Source organism: Myiozetetes cayanensis, unplaced genomic scaffold (assembly GCF_022539395.1).
Source record: "Myiozetetes cayanensis isolate MyiCay16 unplaced genomic scaffold, myiCay2020 scf1, whole genome shotgun sequence".
Classification (NCBI taxonomy): Eukaryota; Metazoa; Chordata; class Aves; order Passeriformes; family Tyrannidae; genus Myiozetetes; species Myiozetetes cayanensis.
In genome coordinates this window covers 81849473-81863971 of record NW_026086604.1, presented here as the reverse complement: position 1 = coordinate 81863971, position 14499 = coordinate 81849473, and the positions used below count along the sequence as shown (strand labels likewise).

At 42.5% G+C, this 14499-nt stretch overlaps 1 protein-coding gene across 1 annotated transcript in view; it reads right to left on the bottom strand.

Moving 5' to 3' along the window:
• Positions 1-1465: 1465 nt before the first annotated feature.
• PHLPP1 (PH domain and leucine rich repeat protein phosphatase 1) overlaps positions 1466-14499 on the bottom strand; it is a 132111-nt gene continuing 119077 nt past the window's right edge. The window contains 5 exon segments of the mRNA XM_050307594.1: positions 1466-3551; positions 5467-5695; positions 7010-7204; positions 8068-8172; positions 11719-11849. Coding sequence (XP_050163551.1) covers positions 2418-3551; positions 5467-5695; positions 7010-7204; positions 8068-8172; positions 11719-11849 — 1794 coding nt within the window. The 3' untranslated portion in view covers positions 1466-2417.

Genomic DNA, 14499 nt, shown 5'->3' with positions numbered 1-14499 from the left:
AAAGTCTTTATGAAGCCTACATGCATATACTCCTACTCACATGAGAAAAGGGGAGTGTCAGTTGTCAGCACTGAGCCAAAGTTTAGCTCACATGAAATGGTCCCCTTCCACCCCTACTCTGACCTCTGCTTCTCTCTCTGGAGTACCACATGTACAGCACACCAGAGGCACCTTATCACAAATAGAGACCATAGACTGAGGCAGCCAGATTACTCCTCCACTAGTAGTAGGAAAAGAACTGCCTTTTTGGGTTGTTTTTTGGTGGTTTTTTGGTTGGTTGTTTTTTTCCAGGATATACAGAATTTTCCACCTGGATCAGGAAACCCTAAACTTGTAATCACTTGCCTAGGCCATGATAGTGTCCTTGCTAGTTATCACCTTTAGCCTCAAGCAGCACCTGAACAGAAGGAAAAAAAAAGATATAACATTTTCCAAGGAAAATGAGTCAGTTCAGCAAAATTTGAAATACACAAACTGTTTACCAAAGAACACCTAGGAGTTACTAGCCAATAAACCATAAACTTATTTTTGTTTAAATACATTATTTAATGAGTTTTCTTTAAGAAAGATATTTTGAAGCTCAAATTACAATGAAGTACAATCTTCTAGATCTACAGTAGACAGTGCTATAAACATTTACCAAACAAGATAATTTTAATGTTTGCTCCTCTGTTATTGTAATTATTTAAGAAAAAGGAACTAAAAATCTCTTGTTAACAGTAATTCTGTTCTACCTTGGCTATTTCACCCTAGAACAGAATAAGGACAACAGCCTGTTACCACAGTCCTCTCCCAAAATACAGACCAAATGTCAAGCAGGAGCAAGACACTGTCATGCTTGCACACTAATTCAGCTTTTAAAAAAGTGACAAGTGAAATGGAGCAGGTGGCTAGAGGCAATACTGAAAAAGGGTGTTGCTCCTTTCCCACAGGAATCACAAATAGATGCCCTTTTGCTACCAAAGTCTAATTGCCATTGAACTTGTGTTCATTCAGCACAGTCGAGCAAATTTGAGTTTGTGTAGGTAGTTTGGAGTTCATTTTTCTGCCTTCTCCTTATTATTTCACCTCTTCTCTCTGTATCCAATATTTTCTTCTCCCTTTCTTCTCCCTTCATCATTTTTATCTTCAGTCACTCAAGTCCCAGTGGGACACAGCCAGAGCACCGCTCCTCTTCAGTCCTCTGGAACTCTCAATACCGTGGCAAAGGGCAAATCAATAGTGCTGAATTAGTACTGAGAAAGAAAAGCAGAAACAGATCAATTCCTCAGAGAGTTGTTTCTTATCTTTTAAAGGCCACACAAAAATTCTGAAAGTACACGTGAGCTTCTGCAGTTATTGTAAAAATGTGATCAAGCTGAAAAAGTTTCGACACTTCTTGGTTTAATTGAGCAGCACGCTGATAAGCCACAGCAAGCTACTCTTTGAGAGCTGCTGCTCAGCTATTCAGACATAAAAGCAGACATCAGGTGTAAATTTTATATTTATTATAACAAAAATTATGACATGTTCATTTGTGCATTCGGCTTTAATATAACTCTTGGTATGTAAATGTTCTACAGCAAATGAGCTCTATACAATCATGCTGGTTGTGGCAGCAGTAAGGAACACAAACAAAACGTGTCTGTAAAAGTAAGGAAAGAAAGAGACTGGAGGAAAAAGTGGGTTTCTTTAAATGGTCTACACCACCTTGGCTCTGGCTAACTTGTACACAGCCACGCAGTCCTTCGCGCTCCACGACCATGGCCCAAAGAGTCGCTTTTAAGAAAAAAGGTCAGTTTTTCAGGTTGTGTCCTTAATGCCAAGGCTACAAAACATGTAAGCATCACTATACAACACTGAGCTATTTACAGGAATTTCCCAATCAACTGTTCTCTCAGAGAAAATTAGTGAATCTCAGTGACTTAAGTCACCTGAAAGAGTAAAGCAACTCCTAGGAGTTAGTCTCCATATTCTACAAATGTCTATCATTTTCAAGACCAAAAAAAGCCTTTTCTCTCAAAGAAATACAGTATTACAATATTACTTAAATCATTTAGCACTGGCTACTGCCCTGCTTTTCAAACAAAACAAACAAGCCATTTTAAAAAATATTACATCATCATCTGTTTCTCAGCAATATATTAAACCTTTTTATTTTTATTTTTTTTTGTTTTGTTTTTCTGTTTTTACACTTGATATGTTAAGGGAAGGTTAACTATTTTAAACTTTACCAGTCAAGCGTCTCTAGAAGAAAGTCAATGAATATTAAACCTAACAAACTGAAAAGCTGCAGTTATCTGTAGTGGCAGGATAAGGAAAAGGAAGTATATAAAGGAAAAGGATAAGGAAAACCCCTGCTGTAATGCAAGCCCACTGGGTCTCACACTCTAGTGTCCTTATTTGTTAGTTTATTTCTGAGCAGTAAATAGAGTGGGTCATAGTGGTGTATCATAATAGTCTGCCAGGTGGTCCATCGGATACTGCCTCTGCTGCTGCTGTTGCTGCTGCTGCTGTTGTTGTTGTTGTTCCTGGTGCTGCTTCATAATCTCCTTGACTTCTTCCTCAAGCTCTGGTGGGATGATGAACTGGTCATCAGGATCAGGCTGTGCTGGAGCAGCAAAGTAGCCCCCGGTTTTTCTGAGTGGCGCATCCGTTGCAACTTCAATTAAGTTATGGCTCCTCTCGTGCGGTGCCACAGAACCATTGCCCCGCCGGCGCCCTATTGTGCCCGTGGCAGAATATTCAGCTTTCCTGGGAAGGCCGGGCTCATCTTCATTGGCACTGATGATGATACCTTCGTCGCTGGCTTCCACCGGCACCTGGAGCAGTTGCTTCTCCTTCGCTCGGCTGCAGTGGATGTCCACCTCCACCTCCACGCGGCTGCCGTTGGTGAACACCCCCTCGATCGGCTCCTCGTCGTCGCTGTCGAGGCCGTTGTCAGAGAAGGCGCTGGAGAAGGTGGCGCTGGAGAGCTGCCGCTGGAAAGAGTTGGACAGGCAGACGGGGTGCAGCATGCAGCGCTGCTCCCCCGGGTAGGCCGGGCTGTTCTCATTCATGGCTACCTGGGGAGGCTCGTCGGAGGCTGTGGACCCCACCTCACTGCTCATCTCGGAGGTGGAGATCTCGCTGCTGATTTCCGAAGCCATGCCGCTGCTCGAAGACGGCATCCCAAGCGCGTCTGTTGGCCTGTCCTTGATGACCACATTGACAGACTGGGGGAAAATGCCTGGGCTGGGGGGTGGGACCCCGTTAAGTTCGCAGCAGCAGAAGCTGTCCTCCGTCACGTTGAGCTGCACCACGACAGCGCTGATACTGTCATTGCAGCCGTAACTCTGGGCCAAAGTGCAAAGCTTCTTCGCGGCTGCCAGCGCGTCAGGCACGTTCCTGACTGCCTCCACTGCTTCCTCCATCGAGAGACTGTCCCACAGCCCCTTGCTTCCCAGAATGAAGAACTCATCTTGCGGAGTTAAGGTGATGGACTGGACATGAGGACGCGGCACAACACTTGGGTGGAGGAAGGTGTACCCCAAGATTCTTGTTGAATCTGTCACACCATTCACTTTGCCATCCTGAAATTAAAAAGGACAAGAAATTGGAAACAAGACAGACAAGGATACACAGTACCTGCACCTCCTTGCATTTTATTGATGGCTGTTTTTGCAGTACCCCCAGCGCTGCCTTTTATAGTGCCATTTAAGGAGACAGAAAAGCAAAGTGACTTGCAAGGAGAGACAGAGCTGGGATCAGAGCACAGCAGAGGCTGGTTTGCAATCCTGCACTATGCCTCCTACACCTGACTGATTTGTCATCAGCATCACCTATGCACAGACCAACAAAGCAGAAGGCTGCAACAAAGAGCCATCTATTCTGCCCCTGCAGCTGCAAGAGCCAACTGGACAAATGTTTTACTAGTGAGTCAGACTTATCCCTCCTCCACCCACGATATCTGGCTTTATACAGGGCAAAGCAACACACAGCTCCATTTGATATAGGGGCAGGTCATTCAGTTATGAGTCTTCTCTTGCAGCTGTAACAATCGTAGGTTTCATCTTGGCTCATCACTTCAGAAACAAAAGTTCATTAAAAAAATACTTTAAATGAAGCATGCAAGTCAAATGTAGCAGAGAGCAAGTCTGCATGTCTCAGTCAGCTGAGTTGTAGTGAAATGTTTTACATGCCCCAATTACTTACTACATTTCCACTTAGATATGACATTTCCAAAGGGAGGAGGAGTAGTATCTGAAGGGAAAACATCAGTAAAAATGGACGCATTTGAGAAAAAAAATCCCATGCACGTCCAAATCCCAGAATCCTGTCCTGGTTAGAATCCAAGCTGCCAGAATAAGCAGAGCAAGTGTCTGAAACAGCAAGCCTAGCTATCTGTCAGCCTGCTGGGGAGAGCTGCACCCTGCTAATTGTGTGTTTGGGAAGCACAGCAAAGGTGAGGATTACACACTTTGGGTCCAGCTAACAACTGTAGGGTTTATTATGAAGCGGATAACCACGGAAAAGTGAACCAAGACTAAAAAAGCTGCCTCTTTAAAACCACTCAGAAGTAATAAAACCCCATGTTGGCTTGTTAACTTCCCCATTAGAAGGCTGACAGCAGTGATAAGCCATCAAAGCACATGAAATCAGTGAGTCATCTTAAGATTCAGCACAGAAATCTCCCTTTTCCTCTACAGAACAACATAATGAGCATGCCTTGGTGATGCACACTACGTTGGAGTGACTCCCTTTCAACTTGTCACGTTTGAGATCCCAGTCGTCACCTTTCCCTGGCAAGATCAATAGGCACATGACTTATTCCACACACACACATCCCTACACACACACGTGCACACTCTGCTCTCGGGCACACTGCAGTGAGTTTTCTGCCCTTTCCTCCACCATTAGGAGGACTCGATATTTATCCATGTGTCACACAAGGCAAAGCAAAACTGACAGCAGTGGCTTCAAGCTTCTAAGAAGGGAACAAATAGTTTTATCCTCTCTCATGGTTCAGCTGAGCGCGGGGTGAGTTTTCCTTTTGGGCAAGTGCTCTCTTCAAGAGCAGCCTGTCAAAGGGCAGTACTGGGAACATAGGAGTTCAGACAGCAAAGTCAGCCTGCCGGGAGCAAGGAGTCTCCTAAGGGAAGGACAACATTGCTCCAAGTGCTCTGCCCTCTCATTCTTTTCAATTGGAGAGGCTCATCATGACAGCTCCAACACAGCAATTCCTCTCCCATTAGGAGGAGGGTGTCTGCTTTCCTGTTCCAGCTGCTCACTCTTGGAAGGTAATCAAAATCCTGCATGGCAATGGGATGGAAAAGCAATTTGATTGCATGGTATGAATCACCTTGAAAGGAAAAGTGCAACTCCAGAACCCATACCATGAACACTACCTCCTAGAGGTTACTAATATCAACATGTAATTTCACGCACTGTTGTACAAATACTCTTCAAGGAAGCTGCAAGTTGTAACAATTCCAGCTGTTCTCTAACCTCTGTGATAATGGCCTTATGCTGCTTAATCCTCTTCAGCTCTTCTTCACAACTCATCACGTAACACCTGGACAAAGGCAGAGGTTTCCCATTCCGGCAGAGAACAGTTTGGCACTTCCCCACGTTTGCTGAGGTTAGCGTGAAGCATCCACCAGGGTCCATGGGATCATGTTTTATATGGCAAAGGACAGCAGAGCCTCCAAGTTTCTGTCCAGCTGTTCCAAGTTTCCTGGAATTGAACAAAACAATGATTGTTCTTTAACTGGAAAACAAGTGTTAGGGGTACTAGGGAGAAACAGCCGCTGTTCCACAAGCATTCGGGGCCCTGACTCTGTCGGATCACTGGGACAGAAACAAAAGTCTCCACTGAAGACTGTGACACTACAGCAGAAGCACTGCAGAGATCTCACGTGCAACTTTTCAGGCAGTGTGTTATTTTCACATAAGCAGATATTCAAATCTGCTCAATTTTAGAAAAAAAAAATCTTTTGCACTTTTAAAGAATTTCAGTTGTTTTTTTTCCTTTACATCTTATAGATATTTGTTTTAAAGGTCAGATAGAGCTTTGGCTTCTGAAGCTACAGATTTTGTTATAATAATAATAATAATAGTTCTGACTGTAAAAACTCTACTTTTGAGCAAAAACAGAAGGCAGAGGTTCACTGTTTTATGATGTGTCCAGAATAATGCTCTTTAAAATATGAAATGTTTAGTTTAAAAAAATCACAGTGGCTGTGAAATCCACTGCTAGAAGGCACTTTCCAAAGGTGCAGCAATTCAACAATAACCAATACTACTTTTGATTTGGTCCACTTCCTTAGTCTCTAAGCTGCTTATTTGTTTTATCCTTTGTTTCCCTGACCTCTTCCTTTCTTCAATTCTCTTTGTACTCCTCCTTCACTCGGTGTCTCCCTGGGCACAATTTCTTCTTCTGTCAAGAAGAGCACACACAGTTTCCAAACCACTACACAAAACTACTATTACACTCACAGCATTGTATCACAATGTCTCTGGATGGGTCCTGCTCAAATGATATTCTAAGGCCAAAGGGATTTCTGAGGAGTCAAACTATCTGTTTTAAATAGCTGTGTAGCCTTAAATAACCTGAATTGGTACAGAGAAACAGAAAGAGCAAGTCTAGACTTTGCAGGCAGCAGTAGTAAGGAAGTTTAAAAAGATGATCAACACATCCACAGCACTGACTTGGTTATGGTAAATTGTGAACGGTAAAACTTAGAGAAGATACAAAAAAAAGAATAAATCTCCACCCACTACTTAGTCATGGGCATTTAGTAATTCTGTAGGTGGGTTGGAGTTTTTCTTGTTTGACTGGGGAGGTGTTGGGGTTTTTCTCCCCACACCTGAAAGGAACAGAGAGCAATATCCACAAAACAAGCAATATAAGAAAACACTGTAGCCAGGTACCAAGGCTATTCCCCCACCTCACATTTTTTTGAAGCAAGAGCAGGTGTCTGACCTGAAAGCAAACAACCTGCCCGGAGAGCACAGCCAAGGCAAAAAATTCTTCAGATCCAAGACTCACCTCTGCATAACAATGAAAGTGTTGATCATGTATTCCTCCTCATTCTTTGTTTTCTGTAGCTCTTCTGCTAAGATGTCACTCATGGTGCACTGCAGCAAATACGGCACTTCCACATTGCGGTCGCCATCAAAAACACCATAAAGTGCCTCCCGGTTGTCACAGAAGTTGTTGGCTGAAAGTGCTGCCACACACAGCCTAGTGAAAAAATGAAGCAGGAGAACATCAATCCCACTGTTAGTTTTTCAACTTGTCATTTTGACCTGGCTTGAGAGCTAGCTATAATCACCCCTTTTCACAGGCATTTCAGGACTGCTTTCTGAGTGTGGAGACAAGTCAGGCCCATCAACAGTGCTAAGATGGGGAGGAAACTATAGTGGAAGTTCACGCCAAGCCCTAAACATTCTTCCTCCTTTTCAGCATGTGAACTAGTCCCTTATTTGTAGAAAAAGGGGAGAAAGTATCCCTGACACACTGATTTAAACTGCACTTGCTCCTCCAAAAGCCATCTTTGGGACCAACTTGCGTGTTAAATCAGTTAACAGTTGGTAAAGGCTTGCTGGCACTTGCTACAGAAACCTAGGTAGCAAAGGATTTCTCAAAAGGTATTTGAGGAACAAAGAAAGATTAATCACAATGCTCTTGGGTAGATTATTTGTCAAGCGCTGCTTTAATCACAGGAGTGCCACAGACTGAATATTCAGAGTTTTGGCCATTCTGTCTCTTCCTTTAGTATCTCTGATTTGCTTGGTAAACATCCTTTGGTTGAAGATAAAGAAGCTTTACAAAGAGGAAAATGCTTTCAAACACTCAGATCCTTTGCAAGTACCAGAGTGTTGCACGGACCAAATGTGTCGGCTACACTTGTATCTTAGCAACTTCCCTAACAAAGACCACAGTGGAGAGCCAAGCAGAGGCTTGGTATACAAATGCAGGGTTGTGACACAGCCTCTGCCTCTGTGAGTCCCAAAACTTTCACTGAAGAAAGGATTTCTTTATCTTGGCATAGAGGGGCTCTGCTGCTAGAGTGCCCATGTAACAAAACCCACGCCAGGTCGTACTTGTTCTTGACGCCGGACGCCTCCGTGTAGCCGTGACTCCACACCGCCGGTGCTCCTGACGCATCACCGGCTGAGGGCTGGTCGATCTTGAAGCAGCGGATATTGCTGCAAGGAGAAAGGAGAGGGGAAAGATGCAATGGATTCAAGTGCTGACACGATCCAACTTCAAACGTGAAGAGAATACCTTTTCCTACTCTCCCAGTTCTTAGCAATACATTTAATAGAAGAAAATGAAACAGGACATACAAAAGGGTTACCTTTATGTGCCTGTATACAACAAACAATGCTTCTGACAGCCTCTATGAGGGTGTCAGCTGCACTGTTCTGCTTAGCTGGCTGTTCTTTCCCTGACCTCACCTCGAGCTATTTGTCTCAAACCTGGTCCTGTAGGAATACAAAGCAAATTTGTAACTAGTTTGATGAAAGCCAGTACAGGGGAGTGACTCTTTTTAACTTATACATCTCTCCCACCCATTTTAACAACAAGTCTCTGCACTCTTTTCATTGTACTCAAATGAAATATCCTGTATGACCCACAGCATCCCCTAAACGGAAGAAAAAAAATTATTTAGAAGCAACAACATGTAGTAACAGCCTTTCATGAAAACACCCACAAAACTGAAATCAGTTCCATCCTGGTCCTGCATCAACCTGCAAGAGCCAGTCTGTAGTCCCAACAGCAGGCAACAGCCCTTCTGCCTTCCCCAATTGTGCAGTCCAATTTTACTTAGGCCCTTGATCCTCTACCCTCCAATTTACTGCCAACATAGCCTTTAGCCTGAATTTCAAGTATCTCACGGAGCATAGTAAAGACTTAAAAAAGGCCCAGCCCTCTCTGTTTATACCCTTCTCCTCACAGCCCTGATTTGCTGGGGAGAGATGACCTACCCCCTGCTCCCTAGTGCTCTCTTCCAAAGGCAGGAAAAGCGAGCTCCCCACATGCTGCAGAGACTTCAAAGGCACCCGAACCTTTCATGAACCAAAAGAAACATAAAAGGACACAAGCAGAAAGGTCTAACTGTTCACTCTGAGCATTCATTTTTTTCTCTATCCAAATCCCTACCTGACCTAAACACACAGAAAAGTCTTTTCAGCATTGCACAGCCTTCCTCAAATAACCAGAAGTACTGTCACATCCAGTTTGATTTCTTCTATGTTAATAGCCAGGATGTACATCAGTGAGAGCAGATTAAAAGCAAGCAAATTACATAAATAATGTTAGAACCACTTGTGTTTTAAGTTTTTGGTTCTGCAACCCTCCGTGTGGCAAACAGGAGGCAAACTTCTTGACACAAGCATTAGAAGAGATTATCTAACCCCAAATCAGGCTGGAAATCTGGATCTCTTCTAAAGTAGCAGAGATTGTAATTCTGTCTGCACCTGCAAAGCAGTACACACATGAGCAAACACTCTTTCTTTGCAGACTTCTCACACAAGGCACTTATCTCCAGGGCACAGGAACTTGGGTCAAAAAGGTTTCTGTTTCTTTTTTTAAGTGGGTTGACTGACCATTGATTCCTGGGCAGGTCAAGGACCCGAAGTTGTCTCAAGGCTTCCCAGCAGTGGTGAAAACAAAGATTCCTCAACGCACTGCTTTCAGCCTCCTTAATAGCACTACAAACAGACCATGTGCCCAGAAAGGAATGATATCTAGCAGCACATCCTATGCAGGCAATATGGGCTAAGGCTTCTGAAGAGCATGGTTTATTTCCCCACTTAATTTAAAATGACTATTACAATTGAACTGGATGCTCTTTCCTAGAAATCAGAGTAGCAGCATTTATTTTTTGTTGTTGTTGTTCTTTTCCATTTTAATTGCTACTGAAAATTCTTACATCCCTTGGCAACATCATCCTAAGCATGCAAGCCTCCTTTAAGATCTCCATACATATTAAAAAAGCAAGCATGCATGACAGGACTCTTCTTCTCACCAGCACTGAGAATACATATTAACCTACTACCTGCTTGAATCCTGCCAGGGCACAGATGGAGAGCTGCCTTTCACATGCAGAAGGAAGATATAAAAAGTATCAAGTGCACAAGTATTTTTGGGCCTGCCAGGAAAATCAAGTGAAAGAAGCGCCTCCTCCCTCACAGTCAATTATAGCAGTGTACCAGAGAAGTCAGGGTAGCATATCAGTACAGGCTGAGAAACCTCTCAGGAGGCCTGAAACACCTGACTGCGGCCAATGAATATTAGCGAACGGAACAGACCTGAGGTCTTTAGAATAATTTATTTTAAAAAAATAAAACAAAGCAAACAAAAGAAACAGCCTCCCCAACAAATAATCAAGCAAGATGCACACACAAGGGGGAAAAAGTTTTCTGTGAATTAAGAACCACATATCTGCCAGTGAAAATATGGCATGTAACTGGGCCACACTTCTCTCCAACTACTTAGGATTTCAATTTGTACAATAAAGCCACAATGCACGATGCCTGAACACTAACGTGGCAAGAAACTGAGTGCCCATCTTGTCTGCTGGGTTATACACAGCACAAGTTCATATTCCACTTAAAGTTTTGATACAATTCATTAACTGTGTAAAACATGTATCTTTTCCCCCCTGTGAACCAGAGCAAAATTAGACAGTGCTTCTGCAAGATTTCCTGCATGCAATAAACAAGCGCTTTAAATAGAGGAATGCCCCTTTTTTCACTGTTTGCTGCAGAACATGGACTCTTGTTTTCATCTGTGAAAATTCATCATTACGCAGATTTCCACTTATATTTTGTAAAACCTGCTGATTCAAGCTAAAAGCAAACTCACACCATAAGATTCCCTTGCTTGCACAACAGATGAGGTTTACCACTCCAGTGCCTGATCTTAACCATTTAAAAGCAAACAGCATGAAGCAACTGATCAACCCCTAAAAAGTAAATCAATCCTCCTTGAAACCATTCAGTATTTAAGAATCAAAGAGACTTAGAAGGAAACCTGGAGCTGGTGCAGTTCCCTAAAGGACATAAGAAAAGGTCAAGGCAGCACCACTATCCACAGATGATCTCGTTTAGTGCAACAGCTTCCCAACACACTGCAGAACAAGGCACAAGGTGAATTTCAGTTATGGATGACACTTAAGTGAGGGCAGGAAACAAACAGGTAAACAGGAAGGAAACTGAAGGTCCCAAAGCAAAGGAACTAGTTTGTTCTAGTGCGAGATGTGGGTCTTTGTGAGAGGTTTAAATATGAAAAATGTATCATTTCTAGGACAAAAGCAGAGAGGTATGAAGGGTAACAAGAAACAGTATGCGAAGAGCTAAAAAACAGAGCAATGGCAAAGAGACCCAAGCAGATAAATGCAAAGAAAGAAAAAGTAGGCAGCTACTGGCATCTCCAGAGTGGCACAAAACAGGTCTTTTGGTTGACTCTATTGTCAGAAGAGATCAAACTGGCCCAATAGTGGTTAACCCAGACTAGCAGACCCCTCCAGGAGTTACAGCTGAAAGTGATTGCACTGGAGTAGGCAAAGTCATCCTCTTCAAGGAAGCACCAATTTCCAACCTATCCACATAGCCTGCTACTTTCTGATCCACTGACAACAGGAAGACATTCTCCTTACAAGAGATATGCACTTCTGTGTATTGCGGTTTTATCACATCCTAGGGACAGAGCTTTTCTGCCCTTTCCCCCTCTGTAAGGCAACTTACTTCAGCAGCTCTAGAGTTTTGTGATCCAGGGCTAATCTGGGATTTCCAGTCAGGTCCAGCTCTTGCAGTTTTGGAGGCAGGTTTTCAGGCAATGTGACTTCACTCAGTTCATTGCAGCTTAGATCCACACACTGCAAAAGGAAAGCAGCCAAAAAAGAAGAGAATTCAGCTGTCATCAAGATCATACAAATTTTGATTAAATGTGGTAATGCACGTTTCGTGAACAATAAACGCTGCAACCAAGACCTAAGACCATTCATTTAGGTAAGTGGTTCTCTACAAAAGAAATTCATATGGCACTTAGCCATCTTGCCAGATGTCTGGGACACCTAGAAATATATTCCCTCCATTTCCATCTATAGTCAGGTGCCATCTTGTCACAAAACCACTAAGTTTTGTCTGTTCTTCATAGACAAAAAGATTGCCAGTGGATTTTTGAAGTATTTAAGAAAAAATGTTATTGAAGAAAATAGTCTTTTAATAGATAAAGGAAATGGAGATAAGTACAGCTGGGGCTTCTAAGCATAGCAGTCCCTCCTCCCAAAGTCATTTTAAACCAGTATGAGTATGAGCAGGCTTCTAGGAATTCAGTATTTACTGAGGGATATTAAAATAAGCAGAGTTATTCATGTATGTGGAGGGGAGGAGTAGAGGGGGGAAAAGAAAAAAATAACGTGCCGTTTTAAACATGGTTTTAATTTCTGTCATCTTAGATGGAGTCATATTTAAATACAAAGTCAATAAAATGAGTGGAAAAAAAAAGTTTAAATACTTCAGAAAAAATATGATACAAAACAGCAGAGCAACTTGCAGGCTACCCACCAGCTAAGCACAAATTAGCTAGAACAAATGCACTAGAATGACAAAATCCCTACATAAACATTGTTTAAAGATGCATATGCAGATGAAAGTCAATACACGAGGAAAAATAGGGTATTTGGGAACAAAATCAATTCTCCAAATGCTATTTCAGGATGACCAGTGTTGTATGCACCAAAAGGTGCAAAAAAAGTAATTCTGAGAGGATAGAAAAAGTTGGTATTTAACAGAGGACAGAAGAACTATCCACATCTTTCTGAAAGACCATTTTCTACTTTCAAGCTGCAAAAAGGGAAAGACTTCAGAAACTTTAATAAAAGAGCTGAAAGAAGCAGAGGGAGACTTTTCCTAGCTGCACATTTTGACCATTACATAATTGCCATCAATACAAGAGAGGCCCTTCCATTTTTGTAGGTGTAGACAAAGACACTGGGTCCCGGGCTGGAATAAGGCATAAGATTAACCTAGTAAATTCTGAAAACGAAAAACCTCCAAACTATTAAATAAGCACAACGGAAATAAATTTCTGACCCAAATCTTGAATCCCAAGATTGTCTAATATGGAGGCTTTATTATCTATCAAGAACAAACTGCTGACGTTATCTAAGCCTGATAAGGAAATCAAAGTCTAAATCTGTCACGCAAACAAAATAGTAGACAGCTTAACAGCAGTTATTCCAGTGAGGTTTTTGACTCTGCACAACTTCTTGCTGCTTCTAGAGATCCAGTAATTACTTTGCAGATTAAGGAAGCTGCCAGCTTGCCTTGCTGTGTTCAACACCTCAACGTATTACAAATTTGATGGAAGAGCATGCTGGAATGAAAAATACAAATACAGTAATTTCATTGCTCTCCTTAAATGCCCAGTGCGCCAAAGACAGCAACACTCTACAGCAGATCCCTTGGTCCCTAGGCAGTAGTGAAGAGAGCTTATTTATCAGGTTGGGATTTCTTAGGTGTCACTTGTACTGTTTGAAGAAAAGGCTAAGCGGAACTTGCTGTGGACCTGTGTTAAATTTAGTCTTTATTCTACACCCCAGGCAAAAAGGAAAGTCTACATCTTAACTGATCCCAATTTCCTCATGCATGAAATGCAAGCTGGTTTTGCCCCACCTATGCAGCACCAGAAGAACAACTCCTGCAACTGCAAGCAGGATTTTGCGCTTGATAGGTCAGATGAAAGACAGGGTTAACAGTCAACATTTGCTCATGCTGCATCCATAGCTTTGTAACTTCTGTGTTCAGGGCTGGAAGGGACCTCAGTTATTGTCAGTTGTGACTAAAGGTGACCATACCCATATTAACCTTTTCAGCTAGGAGAAAAACTACCAAAGATCAAGCATTCTGTTTTCAAGGTGTTACTACTATGACATCTTCACGTGTTTCAGATCTCAAGGTAATGGTCTTGCAAAAGATAATCTTGATCAAAAACGGTGACAAAAAAACTTCTGTATCCCACTCACCCACAGCAGCCCAGCAAGACAACCATGAATAGAAGCAACTCATAAGTCAATAAAAATTGGATGATAAAGTAAAGTGAGGTCCAGGCTGGAAAAAGCAAGCCTGGGTTGCTGCACTCTGCATATGCAGTAAGGACTACTCAATTGTTTCACTGCACAAGAACACCAGGACAATGAATAACAACTTCAAAAGTGCCCTTTTTTTAAATTGAACACAGTCAAACAACAGCTGCAAGGCAATGTCTGCTGGGGCATTGACTCAGGTGTGTGTGCTTCCAGCTGCTCAGCCATTCGCAGAAGATATTTCAGTGCACACAGATAAACCTGACAGTATAAATACCTGCCATAAAAGACAATAAAACCCCTAAAAAATGTATTGCGCAAGATATTTCAGAGACAGCCACTGGGCTCTTTAAAAGAGGGCAACACAACTTCTGTGGCCTTGCAAAGGGCTACAGAGCATATAAAAGAGTGTGTAAAAAAGGCTTAGAGTCAATTATAT